Raw genomic sequence first — 16,116 nt, forward strand, 5'->3', positions numbered from 1 at the left:
TAACATTATTCAACTAAAAATTAACAGCCGTAAATGCATTTAGTTCTTTCAGAGAGTTGTATCTGCTGCCATTAACACCATGCAGAAGAATGCAGAAAGAGGATTGGTTTCCCAGTTGAACTTGTTTAGGAGCAAGCACTGCAGCTGCCCTTGCTTGATTCATGAAAGGCCATGTGCTCTTCGGGATTTTTGTTTTGCTTTGTTTTAATAAAGGGGACATGGCATGAGGATGTACTCAGGAATTATAAATATTAAGTGCTCAAGCATTTCCATGATATGCATGGCAGCATATCCTTAAGTATTCTGTGGCAAAATCAGAATGGTCACATCCTAAAACCTAGGAAAGGTGGTTTTCCATTTTTAGGAATAGATCCCTCCCCAGTACCTTACCAGTGCTACTCAGTCAACCAGATCAGCTGGCTGTATGTGTTTATCTCACTCTAGTGTTTACTTTGTTATCTCTTAACCCTTCTCCTTCCTCCCAGCCTCTACCTCATTTCCAAAGCCAGTCGACTGCACTGTCATCCGATCTTGTGTTCATAGGGCTCGTCTTTAAAAAAGATAAGTTAGATGAGGGGCTGGACCTTAAGTAAGTGGCCCCAAGTAAGAAAGACTCAAGTGTGTGCCCTGAGACCCATCTACATTGACACTTATGAAACTGAAGCATTGCCATCTACACCTAACAGGTTCAGGGCTCTTGTAGATCCTTTTTCCTTGCCACACCTACTCTTTCTTCCTGACCTCCTTGTGCTACACTCTGCTTGGCTGCTTAGTCCTTGCTGCTTTAACTAGACTTTCTGGATTTGGTACCTTATCATCTTAGATCTTAGATGGCTGCCTCTCCTGACTTACAAAGTTTGATTCCAGGTCTTCACTCTTTCTGGAGAGTTCTGTCGTGTTATCCTCTGTTGGAACTCTTTCTAGGAACCTTTCACAAAAGCCCCTTTGGAATTAAATTGTGTTTGCCTGGCCATTGTGCACATTAGCATAAGTAATTGACATTAAGAAAATCCAGCTCCCTTGACTCCGAGCCCACCTGCTTTGAGTTGTCTGAGAAGTTCGGTGACACCACTAAGAATCTGCCTGGTTTTAGTTTCCACATCTTCTGCTTGATCTGGTTTCATCACAGTTCAGAGTCCACTCTGAAGTTTGTAGTACCTGGAAAATTCTTCATCCTGGGTCTTGCTGGAAGAATAGCCGTGTCTTGTCTTTTTGTTTGTTTGTTTGTTTGTTTGTTTGTTTGTTTCAACTCTGTAATCCTTCATTTCTTCAGTTTTCTGAGGAAGAGATGGTGTATGACTTGGCCACAAGTTAATTATGGATCCACTAGTGCTCATGGAGGGCTAGGGAATTCCCTTTTAAGCGAAGGCCACCTTTATCTTGTTAACATTCCCATGTGTGCCATGAACCTCTGCCTTAGGATTATCTGGGTTCTGCATTTTCCCTATGACCCTCTAGGCTGACTACCCTTCTCTCCCCCAGGCTGTAGGGATCTCCTGTCCCAAGACAGGGGCCTCAGATGCTGTTCCAGTAGATCTTCATCTACTCCTACAAGAGCTGCAATGTCAGAGACAGAAAGCTTAGCAAAAGCATGTAGTTACGAAGACACCAGCAGAGAGGTACACAGCACCTAGTCCATTGACCTAAAGTGTCGTCAGTTTAGGGTACAGCATATTTTATGTGATTTAATTCTATAGTTAAATGTACAAACCAGTCCCCTAAAAGAGCAGAGATAGAGAGATGGCTCCTCCACTCTGAGGATTCAGTCCACTACTGATATTCCTCCCGGGCAGGCACAGTGTCTGTGTATCTCTCTCTGTCTCTGTCTCTCTCTTTTATAGCAGATTCAACAAGCTATACCGCAGGGCATATTTGCTGAGCTATGGCTGAGGAATCTCCAGCAAGAATCATGAGGCACAACAACTTCAAGCCCCACTTGGCATTGCTCTTATATCCTGGAAAGACCTAAAGATCCTTTGCAGGGGCTAGGACTTGGCTGTCCATTATTATCAAGGCTTTACAGCACGGTACTGGGGTCGTTGAAAATGTGTTTTATTGTACTTGGCTTTCCAACCCCAGATCTGAGAAGCTATCTAGTGCTCTGTTAGACCTTCATGTGGGTCAGAGGGCTATGGCAGCGTCCACTGCCAATTCCTTCCCAGCTGACCTGAAAATTTTTTCTGTGGATTTGATTCCAAACCTTTCCCTACCTCCTAATCACATTTTTATCCTCATTTTGGTTAGTGTACTCACTATAATTCTCCTTTTATCCCTGCACAGGCACTCTCAGTAGCCTCAAGGCTACAGTTGCGGTTAGATCATGTTGCTCCTTCACATAGCCTCTTAGGATACTCTTCTGGATTAGAATCCTAGATTCATTTCACGTTCTGATTTTGCATCATTTTCACCCACTTGCTCCCTGACTGATATCTTTTTTTTTTCAATTTTATTTATTTATTTATTTATTTATGGCTGTGTTGCCTCTTCGTTTCCGCGCGAGGGCTTTCTCTAGCTGCGGCAAGCGGGGGCCACTCTTCATCGCGGTGCGCGGGCCTCTCACCGCCGCGGCCTCCCGCTGCGGAGCACAGGCTCCAGACGTGCAGGCTCAGCAATTGCGGCCCACAGGCCTAGTCGCCCCGCGGCATGTGGGATCTTCCCAGAGCAGGGCTCGAACCCGTATCCCCTGCATTGGCAGGCAGATTCTCAACCCCTGCGCCACCAGGGAAGCCCCCTGACTGATATCTTGATGGAGAAAGTAGATCAGACACTCAATTAGTGTGCTTTCTGGAAACCTAGTAGCGTTACTGAAGTTCCTCCATGACGAATTTAGTTGCAAATCTGGGCCTCCTCCTGCAGATATTTTGATAGACTGTGACCTGTAGTACTTCCAGATAGCCCTACTGTTTTATATCCTAAATCAGGAGAAAAGTTCTCCAGCCACCTTACAGCCTTCCTCCAGCCCAAAGTGTCAGCCACCACACCCCCAAGAAACTTGAGAGAAAGCTCAAAGCTCCACTCTACGTTGCAGTGACTGGCCACTAACATAGTTCTCCAGTGTCCTCTGGCCTGAGCCAGAACATTCTCTGGTAAGGTCATTAATGGCCACTTGCCAGCCTATAGTAAAACTCCCATTCTTGAGAATGGATGTTTTTCCTACTTACCCTTTGTGCTTATTTCACTCTGTTTGCCTTAAGCCCCATGGCCTGTGTCAGCTCTTGCTGACATAGATTCAAGTGGCATAGCACTTGAACAGTTAATTGCACTTGCTTGTTCAACACTGTAAGTTTGATGGGAACAAGGGCTCTGTCTCCCGCATTGTATCTTCCAGTTTTAAAACCATGCCTAGCACTCAGTGGACACTCAGATGTTTGCTGGATAGGTAAATGCGGGTATGTAAATGGGAGCTGTGCCCTGTTTGCCCTTCCTTGCCTACTCCCTGATTTCGTCCCCCTGTCCTGCACTATCTCCAGTCTATTCTAACCAACCTTGCTTCCCATGTCACTTCTGAACATGATAGTTTTGCCCAAACAGACTAACTCAATTTTTATTTACCTGACTGCAAAGAATTGGAGGTAAAATAATCATTGCTCTATCCTCTCATTTTACTGAAGGCCCAGAGAGGTCAATTGAGTTGCTCAGAAGCATAGAGCGAGTCTATATGCCTACATGATTGCTACACCTGTCCTGTGCCTTGGCAGATTTACATCTTTGGTTAGATGTGGCCGGTCAATATTATCCAGAAGTCTCTTTCAAGTCTTTCCCATGCCCAGGTTTCTTAAGCACCAGGAGCCAGTCTAATAGTATTTCTCAGTTCTTGGAGAGTATTCATGTGTCCCTGTCTCTGCCCCAGCCCCCATCGCTTTATTTTCTGATAATGTAATTACACTCAGTACGGGCAGCTGTTTCTCCCAAGTTATCCCTTCTTATTCTCAAGTAAAATTTATTTCCCAAGCCACTGGGAAGGAGCTTTCAGACTTCTGCATCTAGCTATCCAGTGCCTGAGACTTTTGCCCCAAGTTTTAATTTCCATCCCATGCTAAAGGTCCTGGTTTGGGCTTGTCTTTTTCAAGAACAGTGGCTAGTCCTTGATTGAAGTAACCTGTCAGTCAACCAGTCTTTGACAGTTGCTGTAGCACAAAAGATTAGATAACTTGGAAAACACTATAATCCCAAACAAATAGTAATAAGGTCCTAACTAGTTTATTGGAGTGAGACTAGTAGGGAAATGAATATAAGGTGTACAGTGCAAAATCACTTGATTGGGTATTCAGGAAGAGATGGAGTCAAAATTGACACAAATGTAGTGCCTGGGTGACTGGGAGAATAATAACACTATTAGAGTGACAGACAGACAGATGTAGAGAAAGAGCAGGCTTAGGGAGGGAAGATAAACTCAGCGTGGGACATAATGAGTTAGACATTCCACCAAATGTTGTGGAACTTATGTTTGTGTTTAGCAGGCACTTGGAAATATGAAACTAGAGGTCAGGAAAGAGAATTACCCATATCAAGCTGATTTTGAAGTCACAGCAGTGTCATTTAAGTAGAGTAAGGATGAACAGAGCTTTGGGACACATGTCCATTTAAGGAAGGGAAGGGGTGAGAGGTCTGTAGCTTAAAGAGGTTAATGTTTGGGCACTTATGTCTTTTCAATAGGAGTGGGAAAGGGAAGAGGATCCAGTGGCATGGGGCAGAGTAAAGATGCAAGAAAGAGGGGTGGGGAAGGGGGCAGGGCTTTGAGCTGTAAGTACCCGGCTTCAACAGTACAGGAGTGAAGGAGTATGGAGACTCGTTAATGAGAAGGGGGAAGTTGAGGCAACTTGTGTCCCAGAAAGAAAGCAATGCCCCTGCAAAAATGAGGTGAGCGCAGAGGGACTGAGGGTGTGAGGGAGGTAGGAAGCGTTAGAGGTAGGAGGTAAACATCCTAAGGAGTGTGGGAGTCTCCTGCAGGGGAGTGCAAGGCTGGTGGGCCCTCAGTGAGGACCCCACTGAGGGAGGATGGCGTACCCTGAGAGACCAGGCAGCCGGGTTTGGTGGGTTTTCTACTGTAATACCAGCAGTTTGGGATCTGAAGCAGGAATGAGCTGTGGGAGGACAGTGGAAAGGAATCTAATATGTGGAGTATCTGAGCAGGGCATCCAGGTGAGAAAGAAAGGTACATGAGGGTCCGATAGATAGGCAGACGTTCCGGGGCTGGAAGTGACAATGAGGACAGAGGGTGGATGTGCGTAAGGGTAACGGTGAGATTAGGTTTGGTCCGGAGTGAGAAATAGATCAATATGTAAGTTTTCTTCAGCCACCTCGGAACCTGCAAATCACGATGTTTTTAAAAAGTGACCATTCCTCCTACCCTACAACTGCAGTGTGGTTCCCTGTTCTTAATCGTTGGTAATCTTCTCCCAGGCTCTGTTCATTTCAACTCTATTTTCTTCTCTTGCCATTCGGCTGGAACATCCTGAGATTTCCCACCCTCTCCTGTTCTGAGGTCAGCCTTTAACTCCTCTCATTTTAGTCTAGGTCAGTGACCCTCAACCTTGGCTGCACACTGGACTCTAACTGAGGAGCTTTTTAAAAAAATACAGGTGCCTAAGCCCCGCCACAGAGAGTCTGATTTAATTGGCCTGGGACTTTGTTAAACTCCACAGGCGATCTTCCTACATGTTCCCCCAACCAGGTGTTCTCCCAGGTGAAAGTAATGACTCCCGTTAATGTGTTGCCCACACTGGGAGCTACCTGAGGAGCACGGGACTACTCTAACCAGGGCGGTGTTACTTACAAGCGTGGCTGAGCACAAGGACGCCAGAGTCAGATGCCTGGATTCCTGTCTCAGCTCCGTGATCCTAAGCAAACTCTGGATTATCTAGAATCTTCAATTTCCTAATGTGCTGATGGGGAATAATCATGCCTACAAAAGGCTTAAGTCACATAATGTAACATGCTTATTAGCACAATGCCTGGCACATCGAAGTACTCAACAAATAATAGTTGTTTTTGTTAATATTTGTGTTTTGATAGCATTAGCATTTTTTCTTAATATGCTGTTTTTCCATAGGACCACACAAATTAACCTTAATTTCTTCCGCACGCTATTTTGTATCTGTGCATTGTTTAATGAAGGAAAATCGTAGGCTATCTTGTTTTTAAATTAAAAAAAAAAATAAAGCTTCATGATTGTAATGATTACATGTAGCAGGACTTGGTGCTACAGTGAAGTTTGGCAAGGATTACTTTTCTAAATATTTAGCTTAATTTCCATTTGCTTGGTAAGAAAGTAGCCACAGGGTGGCTCTGTCAGAAACCCACAGATTTCTTTTCATAAGGGCTGAATGTGGACCGTGATTTTTCAAGAGACTCACTCTGGCAGGAGAAACTCTGGCAGGAACCTGCCCAATGTTAGTTCAGTAATATCTTGCTTTTTCTCAATACTGTTTATGCAACACCTCTGCAATATTTATCACATGTAATTATTGTTTTAAGTGTCTTTAAAAATAAATGAAGAAACATAATCTGCCCATAAGCCTGTCATTCAGTCTGGCAGGTCCTTGGTGGGGTAGCCCTACCTTTCTGATGAGCTGCCTGCCCCCACTGCAAAATGATTGTTCCAGAGGCAAAAACTCTTGCTGAAAACATTAACTTAAAATGGACATTAACATACTTGCATTTACAAGCAGTGAAGTTTGTCATCTTCGTGTTGTTATTTATGCAGCATTAACCTTTTTCTCCAGATCATTGAGACTGAAAATATGATGGACCGAATTGTGACTGGCTTGTCTGAGTCTAGTGTCAAGGTGCGGTTAGCTGCCGTCAGGTATGAGCTTTAAATGGCCTGAATAAAAATCCTTTGCCGTGTGTTTAACCTGTTTCCTTTCCGGACCTTCACCGAGTAAGCACAGAATCCAAATGTTACTTGAAAGTATTCTCAGGTGAATTCATACAGTACGTAACACTATTTAACAGAGAAGCTAGCCTGAAAAGCCTGTGAAGTCCTGAAGTAGTTGAATTAATGATGTCTGTAGATAAACTTGAAGTGTATATTAGTAATTGTACAATGCCAAGCAGTGTGTTTGAAAAGTAAAAGTGTCGGCTTCTTGTGAAGCTAATTTTGATTATTCTTTGTAGATGTTTGCACAGTTTATCTAGATCTGTGCAGCAGCTTCGAACCAGTTTCCAGGATCACGCCGTGTGGAAACCTTTAATGAAGGTAAGAAGAAAGCAGCAAGTCCACACCTATTCCCACCGAGCCTTTAGTGAGCGAGGTAGCTGACTGCACTCTCTGGTCTAGGAGTGTATCTGATTTTTATGTTTAAGCGTTTTGAACATTTATCTCCTCAGATCTGATGTTCTAAGCCTCTTTAGAACATGCAGAATGTGTTTCTGAGGTCAGCATCTCATGTGTGACAGGGGAAGTACATGCCTGGCTTTCTTTCATTAAATGAAACTCTAGTTACTCATCTGATCTCCCTGTGTGTCTAGTATTACACTTTAGACTTATATCCAGAGTCATCTTTGTAATTTTTAGTTATAAAAAAGAAAGGAATCAGCCATTTACAGATATAACCTGTTCTTAGTCTTTTGGCAATCCCTGGATATTTTTTAAAACAATTATTACTTCCTGTCTCTCTATTCCAGAATGACTTCTTTGTTAAGACCTAAAGGTCTTTCCTTGAGGGCCAAAAAAAAAAAAAAAGGTGGTTTAGGTCAAACAGTTATCTGAATTGAGACTTAGAATATGCACAGGTTGCTACTAATAATGTTATCCCTGATACAGTACAGAACCACAGGTCAAGATGGTTAGTCTCACCATCTTTTTTTCTTTTTTTTAAGTAACTATACACCTTGCATTTAATCAACAGATTTATTTGTTTAAGCTTTTGGTTTTTTGTTTTGCTTTTTAGTATCTACTGTGAAAGCCTCTGGGCACAGTAAGTCTACCAAAAATTTTTACTACAGAGCTCTTGCCCCCAGCTTAAAGCCTCAGGTTACAGTAGAGGCATAAGTATGGTAGAAATAGTTGGGGGAGGCTTCAGGCAGGAAGATTACAAAGTAGCTTTGAATGCAAAAGGAAGTCAGGAGGGTTTTCCAGAAAGGAATAGCATGAACAGAAACATTACGCTCTGCTTAGTAAAGGAATTTTACTGTTGCCACTCTTGCTTGTTCTTAGATTGCACCTTTTTCATAGCAGCTTAATCTTGATTTATTGATTCTGTCCATTCAAAAAAATTTTTTTAAACATATTTTATTTATTTATTTATTTTTTTGGCTGCTTTGGGTCTCCGTTGCTGTGCATGGGCTTTCTCTAGTTGCAGCGAGCGGGGGCTACTCTTCGTTGCGGTGCACAGGCTTCTCACTGTGGTGGCTTCTCTTGTTGCGGAGCATGGGCTCTAGGCGCATGGGCTTCAGTAGTTGTGGCACGTGGGCTCAGTAGTTGTGATTTGCGGGCTCTAGAGCACAGGCTAAGTAGTTGTGGCACGTGGGCTCAGTAGTTGTGATTTGCGGGCTCTAGAGCACAGGCTAAGTAGTTGTGGCACGTGGGCTCAGTAGTTGTGGTTTGCGGGCTCTAGAGCACAGGCTAAGTAGTTGTGGCTTGCGGGCTTAGTTGCTCCGCGGCATGTGGGATCTTCCTGGACCAGGGATCGAACCCTGGTTCGACCAGGGATCGAACCTGCCAATGCAGGGGGATTCTTAACCACTGCACCACCAGGGAAGTCCCCATTCAAGATTTCTAAAAGTGCTCTCCTGTTTCCCAAAATAACTTCCAAATATTTTCTCTGGAGCCATTTTCTCTGATTGCTCGGCTTGGTACCCCTCTCTCATATGAATCAGAAAAGGAGCAACATGTGGTTTCTGGCTAGTTCTACCTGGGCAAAGGTCTGGTGAGCAGTCTAAAAGGATTTTGAGCACTTGGTTACATGTGGGTATAATTACTATCAAACTACTACTATGTTGCACATTTAAAGTATAGTATTAAAAGCCTGGAAGTAAATGAATGATTTATTTCAGATACTTTTAGGTTTCTCTTAGTTCAGAGGCTGTTTGCATGTCTATTGATTCTTTTTCCCCTTTTGCTTTTTCATGTTTTTAAATGTTGGTTAGCAAGCCACAAGAGAGTAGACATTTGATTTTAGCTAAAACTTTTATTTGTGATTATTTTTTGTTCTTATTTTGGTGAAATTCTATTTGGTCAGTGTTAGATGTCAACTTCTGAATTTCACATGTTTTGTCTTACACTGTAGTGAGTAAATGCTTTTAAGAATTTCATAGAATCTTTTCTGTTTTAATTTATTATTGTTATGTAATTTGAAAATGAAACTTATAAAAGCAGATTAATCTCTATAAAACAATAAATAATACTTTAAAAAGTGAATCATATCAAGCAAAGCAACCTTTTAAAACAAGTAATAGCCATTTATTAATGTTTCTTTTAAAAGTTACACATTTTAAAGTCATTTTTTTCTTCTTAACAAAACACAGAATGCCCCTCCCCCAAAAATACCCTGCTGTGAATTCATATGATTGCAAATTCCCCAGCACATAGACCAGAAACAAAGCAACTTTTTAAAAGCCTTGATAGGCGCTCACTTATTTCAGTCAATGATTCTAAGTAGTATAATTTTGGAAAATGATTATTTCTCTTAATTCAGAAGCATTCATTGAGCACCCACGTTGTGCAATGCCATTTAGTTGATACAGGCCAGGATAAATTAGACTATAGACTATAAGCTTCAAGAAGCTTAAATTTGTTAGTAGGAAAAGAGATTGGCAGGGCTGCACAAAGAATTTGAAAGTAAACAGTAGTAAGGGCCCTAAGAGAGGTCACAGACAGTAGCAGTGGGCACTCAGGAGGATAGGATGACTTCTGATTGGAAGGGCTCCAAGGAGGCTTCTGGAATGGGACAGCCTTAAGGCATGGATGGAGTATATACCTGAGAGACATAGGAAGGGCATGGCAAAGGAAGGGAAGGGTGTTAAAGTGGGTTGTGGCACACACAGAGATCAGCCTGCATAGTATATGAGATGTGATCTTTATCAGTTAGCTAATGATTCACAGAAGAGTTAAAACACAGTATCTTAGGAGAACTGGTTCCATTTTGTAATTCTTGCTTGTTCTTAACTTGGGAACCTCAGACTTGATTTAGCTGATAATATATTTAACTCTATGAATTTTTTGTGATGATCCATTTCCAATGTGTGTAACTAGAGCTCCTAGGATTACTTTTGGGATCATAAGCCTCATCCTGATCTGATTCCAAATGCAAAGGATTTATTTGAAGTGGATATTGCATATACGTGGTAGTGTTTCTGAAGCCTTCTCAGAATCTAGAAAGAGGAGGTTCTGATCATAGCTAATGGCAACGAACCTTTGTCATCATGCTGTGTTGTTTTCTGAGTTCAGTAAGAGTCCATGGCAGTTAGTTTGCTGTATAACTGCTATGTGCCTGATAACAACAATTATGGCAATAAGTTACCTTTTTTAAAACCTTATTTATATAACCATTACTGTGTGACAATTACTGTTCTAAAATCTTTTCATATATTAATTTTCACATAAACTCTATGAAGCAGACACTATTATTATCCCCATTTCATAACAAAAGAATTCATACACCTAGTTAGTGGTTAAGCTGAAATTTGCACTCAAGCATTCTGTGTTCTTAACTCCCATGCTATGCCGCTTCCCTTATTATTCACCAAATCACATTTAATCTTAAGTAGTCCCATCAAGGAAGTGTTATTTTCCTCAATTTGAAGGCTCAGAGAGGTTAAGAAATGTGCTTAAGTTCACACATCTAGTAAGTGGAGGAGTGAGGGTTGGAACCAGGACTGTGTGATTCCAGTCCTGAGAACCAGTTTCCCACCTTGCCCTGCCTGAGTAGTAGCTTGATCCATCCATGTTCCTAGTCAAACAAGTCTTTCCAGAGACATCAGAAAGTCTCAGGTCCTAGGGCAATTCTGTGGTTTCATAAGTGGCCTGAATATGGTGGAGTAAATTGGGTTAACTTGCCCCAAAGCAGTTCTGTGGTCTTCAAACTTTTTACATAGAGCACCCGCTCCCTGACTTGTGTCTATCTCCTTTTCCACGTAGCAGCCCCCATCCTGGCAGTGGGGCTGTAGCTTCTCCTCCAGCAAGATAGATGTGAGGGCCTTAGTCAGTCATAATGACAGCACTATGTAAAGTTTCACTCGATGTCAAGTGGATCTTTCCTAACTATCTCTCCAATATGAGAAATCAGGTTGAGAGATACATTGTTTTTGTTCTCATTTATTCTTGTGATCTTACCCCCATGGTTGCAAACCATTAATAGTATCTTTTTTTTTAATTCCACAGGTTTTACAGAATGCACCAGATGAAATCCTAGTAGTAGCGTCTTCCATGTTATGTAACCTTCTTCTTGAATTTTCTCCAAGCAAAGAGGTTAGTGTTGATTTTCTCTTCCTAGATGACTTTTGCCCGGCCTACCTAGAGTTTAGTTAAATAGTTTTCACAGTAGTTGACATTGAAATTTGAGGATTGGTGCTTAAAAGCTATTTCTGAATTGTTTGGATTGGGGCGGCATATTAAATCATTTAAAAATATGATTATCATTTCCTGTTATCCCTTTTCTGCCTGGCATATGAAGTGTATTTAAAAGATATTACAGCTTACAGTCAATCTAAACTGCCTACAACTGCAAATGTAGGAAATAATTACACTATTAGACTATTTGCAAATTATATTTACTAATGAATACATTAAGACCCAATTCTTTAAACCAGGATTACAGGTCATTTCAGGAGATAACTGCTGGCATTGGAAAATAATCTTTTTAATGTTTAATGTTAATGGTAGTTGTTTAGGGAAGGATTGCATTTGGGGATTTTATTTCCCCTTCTTTTATGCATTTTATAAATTGTTTGAGCATGCATTATTTTTATAATAGGGAAATGGAAATAAACTTTAATAAAGGAGAGGGGGAACCTTACTGATTTAGTTTTATCGTGTTAAAATATCCCTGGCCTGCCCAATCGTGAACTAGGTTAAGACACCATCCTTTATTAAGTACATTTAGTCCTCCCATTTTGATGAATGTCTTTCTACATTGTAACACCTTCAGGCTTTTGACTGATAGTTAGGAAGACATTACTAACAAGGTGGAGGTTCAGAGACAATTATTCAGCAAGCAGAAATCTTGGAACAAAAAGGGAGAAACAACTTCCTTCAGTTGTTCTGAAGGAAGGGGAAGGCGAGATAGGATACCAGAGCTTCTGTCTGTTCCTCTGCCCTGGTGGTGGGGGTCTCGGCTGAGGATGATCTGGTTGCAGTCAGTGCAACACTTTTAATCATCCTCAACAGCTCTTATGTTGCCTCAGATCCACCTTCAGAATATTTAGGGTCTAGTTAGAAAGTAAGTTAGATGAACTCAGGTATAGGATCATTAATATGATTGATTTTTTAATATTAAAAATAAACTGGACTCTTAACTGGAAGGGAAGGAAATGGTATAAGAGCATTTATTGGGCCAGTTGACAAAATGAGAATATGGACTGTAGATTCAAAAAAAGTATTGTTGTAATGTCAGTTTCTCTGAATTTGGTAAGTGTTCTTTGGTTATCTAAGAGAATATTCCTTGTTCTTAGGAAATACTCATTGAAGTATTAAGGGTAAAGTGGCATGATGCCTGCATTCTGCTTTCAGAGGGTTCAGAAAAAGATAAATAATGTGGATATGGGTGTGTAGAATGAGAGACATAATGATAAAACAAATATGGCAACATGTTAAAAATTGGTGAATCTGGTATACAGATTGCCAACAAACACATGAAAGGATGCTCAACATCACTAATCACTAGAGAAATGCAAATCAAAACTACAATGAAGTATCACCTCACACCGGTCAGAATGGCCATCATCAAAAAATCTACAAAGAATAAATGCTGGAGAGGGTGTGGAGAAAAGGAAACCCTCTTGCACTGTTGGTGGGAATGTAAACTGATACAGCCACTATGGAGAACAGTATGGAGGTTCCTTAAAAAACTAAAAATAGAACTACCATAAGACCCAGCAATCCCACTACTGGGCATATACCCTGAGAAAACCATAATTCAAAAACTGTCATGTACTACAATGTTCACTGCAGCTCTATTTACAATAGCCAGGACATGGAAGCAACCTAAGTGTCCAGCGACAGATGAATGGATAAAGAAGATGTGGCACGTATATACAATGGAATATTACTCAGCCATAAAAAGAAACGAAACTGAGTTATTTGTAGTGAGGTGGATGGACCTAGAGTCTATTATACAGAGTGAAGTAAGTCAGAAAGAGAAAAACAAATACCGTATGCTAACACATATATATGGAGTCTGGGGGGAAAAAAATAAAAGGTTCTCATGAACCTAGGGGCAGGACAGGAATAAAGACGCAGACGTAGAGAATGGACTTGAGGACGCGGGGAGGGGGAAGGGTAAGCTGGGATGAAGTGAGAGAGTAACAGTGACATATGTACCCTACCAAATGTAAAATCGATAGCTAGTGGGAAGCAGCTACATGGCCCAGGGAGATCAGCTCAGTGCTTTGTGACCACCTAGAGGGGTGGGATAGGGAGGGTGGGAGGGAGGCGCAAGAGGGAGGGGATATGGGGATGTATGTATACATATAACTGATACAGTTTGTCATACAGCAGAAACTAACACAACATTGTGAAGCAATTATACTCCAATAAAGATGTTTAAAAAAAAAATTGGTGAATCTGGGAGAAGAATGTATGGAAGTTCCTTATATTAGTCTTGCTACTTTATAAGTTTGAACTTATTTCAAAATAAAAAGTTTTTTAAAAAACTGCACAATTTGTATATAAATCTGCATTGCTTAAGACATTTCTAGAATCCACTTGAAAGATGGCCTTCTAAGCATTTGTTAGTGATGATACATCAGTCCTCTAAGGTTTGAATTTTTTAGAAACTACAAAACCTGTTTTCAGCCAAGTATCATCAGTTAAATAGTCAGACTAACTCATGCTATTTTAGATATAAAATGTGATATGACCATAAAAGTACAAGACTGTTTTGCTTGTGTGATTGATAAGTAGTCCTGAAAGTAGTTCTAAAAGATGAATTCTACAGCATGTTGATGAATAAGATTAACAATTTGTAAGGAAGATAGTTCCATTCTAAACCAGCCATATTGCTCCATAGTCACAACTTGTAAAGAACACCTGAGACACATGCTGCGTGAAGCGGGGGGTGGCCGTGAAGCGGGGGGTGGCCATGAAGCGGGGGTGGCCGTCTCAGAGGAGGGTGAGAAGAATATGGATAGGCAATGGAGTCATAAGGGTGTGTGTGAAACGTACACAGAATTAGGCTATCTCCTGAGTCTTTCAGGACTACAGAGAAAAAGGAAACGACAGGGTTTATTTTGGTTTTTGGATTTGTGAGAGAATCATTGTTCTTGACCTTCTCAAGGTGATTTTTATGGCCGCCTCACTCCCTGCTTTGTGAAGGTTGCTTGGAATTGGGTAAGAGTAGGAAAGAAATAGGAGGCAGAGTGCCAGGGTATATATACACTTAGTTAACAAACCTGACTTTAAAACTGTTTTTTCTCCTTTCTAATCACAGCCAATTTTAGAATCGGGAGCTGTAGAGCTACTTTGTGGATTAACCCAAAGTGAAAATCCTGCTTTACGAGTGAATGGAATTTGGGCTTTAATGGTATGTTTCACAAAGAGGAGGGAGCAGTTATCAAAGTTAAAACTAAAGAATGTGTTTTTGAAATGTCTGGAATTTTCTTTTTTAAAAATCTTGCTCTTTTGGCCCAGTTTTCTGAAGACTTAGGACCTAGAAGACTTCATTCACCTTTCAGATTCAAATATAAGCAAGTTGCTTGGCCACTGTGTTCCTCGGTTCTCCTGTTTATTAAGAAGGGTGGACAGGTGTTGAAACTTGACATCTAATTTTGGGAACAAAAAGTTTTCCTCCTCATGAACGTATTGATATCTGTATAGCGCTGCCTACTTTACAAAGTACTTTCGTGTCTCCTTTATAACGTCTTTGTGAAATAAGCTAGAGAGTGTACATATTTTACAGATGAGTAAGCTAAGCGCAGAGCGGTTAAATAACTTCCCCAAGGTAACAGAATTGGGGTATACATGCTCAGTGATTTCTTAACAGTTTCTAGTAAATAATTTATAATAATCTGAATTCTAAAACTATATAACTATGAAGTCAGAGAACCATTTTTCCTTAAAATTTTTTTACATAAAATTTATTGAAATTGAAAATAGAGTAATTCTCCATGAATTTTTAAAACATAATTATAGTAGTTATATTTCAATACTGTGTGCCAGACACTAAACTAGGTGTTTTATATTTGCTATCTCTAATTTTTATTTTACATTATATTGGTATATATCCACCTTACAATTGGGAAACTGGAACTTAGAAGGTAAATGAATCATCTAAGGCCTCACAGCTAATAAATGATGGAAATGGGTTCTGAACCTGTCCCAAGCCCATATTCATCTCCCTGTACTGTGCTATATTTGCTGTCTTTTCACACGAACTTTGGATGGAAATAATCATCTTCCAAGAAAGCACTGAGTGTAGTAGATTCACAGTTATTTTTCTCCTTAACTTACCAGCTTTTGGCACTTCTCTTTCTTGAAACTCTTTCCCAGGACTTAATTTTTTTTTTTTTTTGCCTCCCTTTGTACTTAGCCTCCTTTTCAACCTCTTTCGCAGGGAACATTCCCCCGAGTTTCAGTTCCCAGTTTCTACTTCCCTTTACACTACAGTATCAGGGACTTCATCTACTTTCATGGGTTCAACTCCCCCTAATAGAAGAGGTTGCTTTGGAATATACATATCCAGATGGAACTGTACCCTATTCGCCAGGTATATCACTTAAATGGTTAATGGGACTTCATTTGAGGGCTCCCTGACAAGCACAGTTTTAATGTTGAAAATTGAATTTATCCCACTCCTCAAATTCATATTAACCATCTTATTCTCATCAGTTTCCATATTATCAGTTATTATGTTCTCTGTCCACAAAATATGAAACCTTGGAATTCTCTTTGACCTGGGTCTCTTGACACCCAACTCAGTACTCTTTTTGCTCTGCCATGTTGCCTTGTGTTATTAG

General features: G+C 40.7%; 1 protein-coding gene across 3 annotated transcripts in view; it reads left to right on the forward strand.

Annotated features, from left to right (window-relative positions):
* Nucleotides 1-16,116, forward strand: part of ARMC8 (armadillo repeat containing 8) — a 102,099-nt gene that overhangs the window by 67,935 nt on the left and 18,048 nt on the right. For all 3 annotated transcript variants that reach the window (XM_007170337.3, XM_007170338.3, XM_057545325.1), the window contains 4 exons: nucleotides 6,726-6,808; nucleotides 7,120-7,201; nucleotides 11,327-11,413; nucleotides 14,592-14,684. In XM_007170337.3, the coding sequence (XP_007170399.2) occupies nucleotides 6,726-6,808; nucleotides 7,120-7,201; nucleotides 11,327-11,413; nucleotides 14,592-14,684 (345 nt within the window). The remainder of the gene's footprint in view (nucleotides 1-6,725; nucleotides 6,809-7,119; nucleotides 7,202-11,326; nucleotides 11,414-14,591; nucleotides 14,685-16,116) is intronic.

Source organism: Balaenoptera acutorostrata, chromosome 4 (genome assembly GCF_949987535.1).
Source record: "Balaenoptera acutorostrata chromosome 4, mBalAcu1.1, whole genome shotgun sequence".
In the NCBI taxonomy this organism is placed as follows: Eukaryota; Metazoa; Chordata; class Mammalia; order Artiodactyla; family Balaenopteridae; genus Balaenoptera; species Balaenoptera acutorostrata.